We start from the raw sequence: 3416 nt of genomic DNA, 5'->3' as shown, positions 1-3416 counted from the left end.
CCTGCCTTTCAGAGAGCGTTTGATCGCTTTGATTTATCCCAGAAAGTCAAAATGCTGCAGACCTGCTCCGACACCCGAAAGCTGTCTGTCCTCGCGTCAATCATCTCCCCACTGTCTCCGTCCCTTAGCCGGGGAATGGCAGCTGTTCCCTCTCCTGGCAGGGATTGGTTTACTGACAACTGTTAGGCCAAGAGAATAAATATAGACAATGAACATGGCTGATAAAAGTCACCCTGGGCTTTGACCTCACCGGACTCATGTAGTCTGATGGGGTGGTGGTGTGGGCGGGGCATGAAACCGCTTTATGAATGGATGGATATTGATTACCTCCGCTGAGGAGGTTCTGTTGATGACAGCGTTTGTTTGTTTGTTAGCAGGATTACAGAAAAACTGCTGGATGGATCTGGATGAATTAAAATCTGAAGATGGGTCTTAGTCTAATTTAGATCCATTCAATTCTGAGAGCGATCCGGATTCCCGTCTGGATACAGAAACATCTGGATTTTCCCATTTACTTATTATGGAGGCTTTTTTTTTTAATCCTATCTTGTAAAATCTGCATTCAAACATCCCAGTCATAAAGGGGTCTGATATGAACCCTCATGAAACATGTCTTCTGGTTCTGATCCAGAATGAGGTCAGGATCAAATATTACATTTTAACATTAAAACCCATTTATGGATTCAAGAATCAGTTAAAAATACACAAACTCTGATTCACTTTGACTTTTCATGGTTGGTGTATAAAGATACCAAGAACAATCTAGAACCTTTTGGTGCTGATCCAGATCACCATGCGGATGGTGTAGATCCAGTTAGGAGGGGGACGAGCTGCTTGGAGGAGGTCTGTGCACTTCATCGTATGACTCTTGGGGATCGTATTCTATGGGGATTATCTTTATCCCCATATAGTTTCCACAACTCTGTGTGTCTCCCTCCTTCTTCAAAATGGGCACCAGAACATTTCTCCTCCATTCCTGAGGCATCTTCTTCCCCTCTAGGATTGTATTAAACAACCCCGTTTAAAACTCTACAGCCACCTCTCCTAAACACTTCCATACCTCCCCAGCTATGTCATCCGGTCCAACTGCTTTCTCATACTTTGCTTCAAAAGAACATGTCATGAACATGTCAAAAAAAACTAGATGCACGAAACAGTTTAATGAACAGATGAGCAGGCATGATTAAAAAAAAATAAACATCCAATTACAAACCGACAGAGACAATCACGTAGAAATAACCACCAAGAAAAGGAAGGATCAATCACTATTTCTAGCTAGCAGTGTCTGTGGCTAATTAGCAGCGATTCAGAAAACACTCCCGTTTTTGTGATTAATGAGGGCATGAAGTGTTTGGTGGTGACGTTGTCAGGGAGTCAGAACAGGGTGGTCAACTACGGCACTCTCGTAGTCTGGAAGATGCTGGGGGTATTCTGGTGGGTCCTTCATGTACCTCACTGTCTGTAAAAGAGAAGAACAATGACATGATATCATATCGGACATATCGGACTGGGCGTGTCACCGAAAGGTCAATTAAGGCTGCTATGAATTGAGCGTAATTTAAAGTTACCCAGTTCTGTGTAACTATGATCTCACACATTGATGATTATGTCATCTCGCCGGCCACGCCCACTCACCTCCGTGTTGCACTTGCAGGTGGCATTGCAGGCATATCCTGCAATGGTGACCGACACAGCCAACATTAAAATCTGCAAAACAGTGATCACGATGGCAAAGCCCCGCATCCGCATCTGGAAGAAAGAAGCAGACGGGTTAGCTCGCGGAAGGAAGACGACGATTTGTGATGGCATGACATCGTGCTAAATTAGCATGGTAATGACCCAGTAGGATGTCATTACGATGATGACGCGTTGAACAGTAGCAAACACGGGACTAGCGCCCCGGATGTTACACTGTGTGAGCCGAGATGAATCCAAACTCTAAAGCAGTCGTTCATTTTTTCACCTCAAGCGTATCGATCCAGATTCTCCCGAGCATCCGAAGAAGATGGAGCCCTCTTTATAGGTCTGTAAGTAACTTACTTTGTACATATGGCAGGTGTAGTTTTCATCCAGATACCAGCATGATAACATCATTCCCGCCACATCCATCGAATAGATGATGATGCCAGGGATTGAAATGGTGGCTGCCGCGACACTGACCCCCAGAGAACCGTTCACCTAGGAGAGACCACAGGTGAGACGTCTGGACCAATCCTGGCGTCCGCCAATAGGCTGAGATGATACAGAGTCTGTGACTGGCTGAGGCGTAGACCACCTCCACCTCAGAGCTAGCAGAGGACAGGATCCTCCCCGGTTCCTCACCAGACAGCGGTTGAAGGATTTGCCAGCAGACACCGTCAGAGACCCAGCGATGATGTACTGCAAGAGAGAAGCCCTGTTCATCAGCTTCTGGAAGGTCGGTACCGCTGGACCGGACCCGTGGTCCGGGGTCAGGCATCGGCACGCTAGTTTTAAGTTGTTCCCGGGCTGGGAACGGCTAATGGTGCGCCCTTTGTTTAACTCACCAAAAGGAAAAGTTCCCATTTTGAAGTGGACGCTTGTCTGTTGTTCCTCATTTTAAATTCGGTCATTTAAGTTCAACGACAGTTTAAAACCGCAGATGGAGACAGAGCAGAAGCTGAACTCACGATCAGAGTCCCCCAGGCAAAGATTCCACTGTAGACCCCCAATGAATCTGCATTGATGGCCATGAAGATCCCAAACAGGAGCTGGATCAATCCGATCAGGATCTGAATGGTCTGGAGACACAGACAGAAGATCGATCGTAAAAAAAGATTATATATAATGATAAAATTGAAAATGCTGATTTCAGCATGAAGGGTGAGATTTTATCATGACATCATCGGTTGATGTGAGACTTTGCGTCCAACCTTCACGTTAAACTTCATTTTATTGCCGCGTTCAAACATTTGATGTATTTTATTAGTCTTTATTTTTTATTTTATAATGATTTCAATTTTTTTCTTCGTCTTTATTCTGAAGCGGTTCAAACGACTCAAGGCACCACTCTGGTTCCGGGTGTTTAAACCGCCGCTTGACGTGGATTCCTGCTTTAACGTTGGATCATTTTAATCATCGGAATCTAGATCACGTCGTTAAACCACGTTAATCACCCGTCGGCGTTTACGACCGGGGAATCGCTAACGTTAAAATCACCTGTCAGAGTAAAATAAAATCCAACACGCCAAATGGAGGCTTTTATTTTTACATTCCTTCATTGCCCCGAGCCGCCAGCCGACGGATCAACTTACCCCCAATACCAGCGGCTGGCCCAAGCCAAACTTGGCGGTGCCCAGAGGCGGCTGGTGCTGGTGCCCCCCTTCCTGAAGCTGGTGGTGCACATGGGTGACCACCACCACCTGTCCTGCTGAAGTGGACATGGACATGATGCTACA

At 45.9% G+C, this 3416-nt stretch overlaps 1 protein-coding gene across 1 annotated transcript; it reads right to left on the bottom strand.

The window, feature by feature from the left end:
• Window positions 1-1151: 1151 nt before the first annotated feature.
• On the bottom strand, window positions 1152-3416 carry LOC137898911 (membrane-spanning 4-domains subfamily A member 4A-like). The gene is made up of 6 exons (XM_068742964.1): window positions 3273-3416; window positions 2649-2759; window positions 2323-2379; window positions 2041-2178; window positions 1636-1749; window positions 1152-1459 (listed from the first exon to the last, which is right to left on the bottom strand). Exons 1-6 carry the CDS (start codon window positions 3405-3407, stop codon window positions 1367-1369), a joined length of 648 nt encoding a protein of 215 aa, XP_068599065.1. The 5' UTR covers window positions 3408-3416; the 3' UTR covers window positions 1152-1366.

Source organism: Brachionichthys hirsutus, chromosome 8 (assembly GCF_040956055.1).
Source record: "Brachionichthys hirsutus isolate HB-005 chromosome 8, CSIRO-AGI_Bhir_v1, whole genome shotgun sequence".
Classification (NCBI taxonomy): domain Eukaryota; kingdom Metazoa; phylum Chordata; class Actinopteri; order Lophiiformes; family Brachionichthyidae; genus Brachionichthys; species Brachionichthys hirsutus.
Note: the sequence above shows the minus strand (reverse complement) of the source record. Positions and strands in the feature narration are given on the sequence as shown.

What these genes read in the sequence shown, in the direction of transcription:
- LOC137898911 (XM_068742964.1), bottom strand. Translation starts at nt 3,407, where the DNA reads ATGTCCATGTCCACTTCAGCAGGACAGGTGGTGGTGGTCACCCATGTG. An exon ending in GCCAGCCGCTGGTATTGGGG is followed by an intron (nt 2,760 to 3,272) that starts GTAAGTTGATCC and finishes CTGTGTCTCCAG; the next exon opens with ACCATTCAGATCCTGATCGG. An exon ending in TTGCCTGGGGGACTCTGATC is followed by an intron (nt 2,380 to 2,648) that starts GTGAGTTCAGCT and finishes TCTCTCTTGCAG; the next exon opens with TACATCATCGCTGGGTCTCT.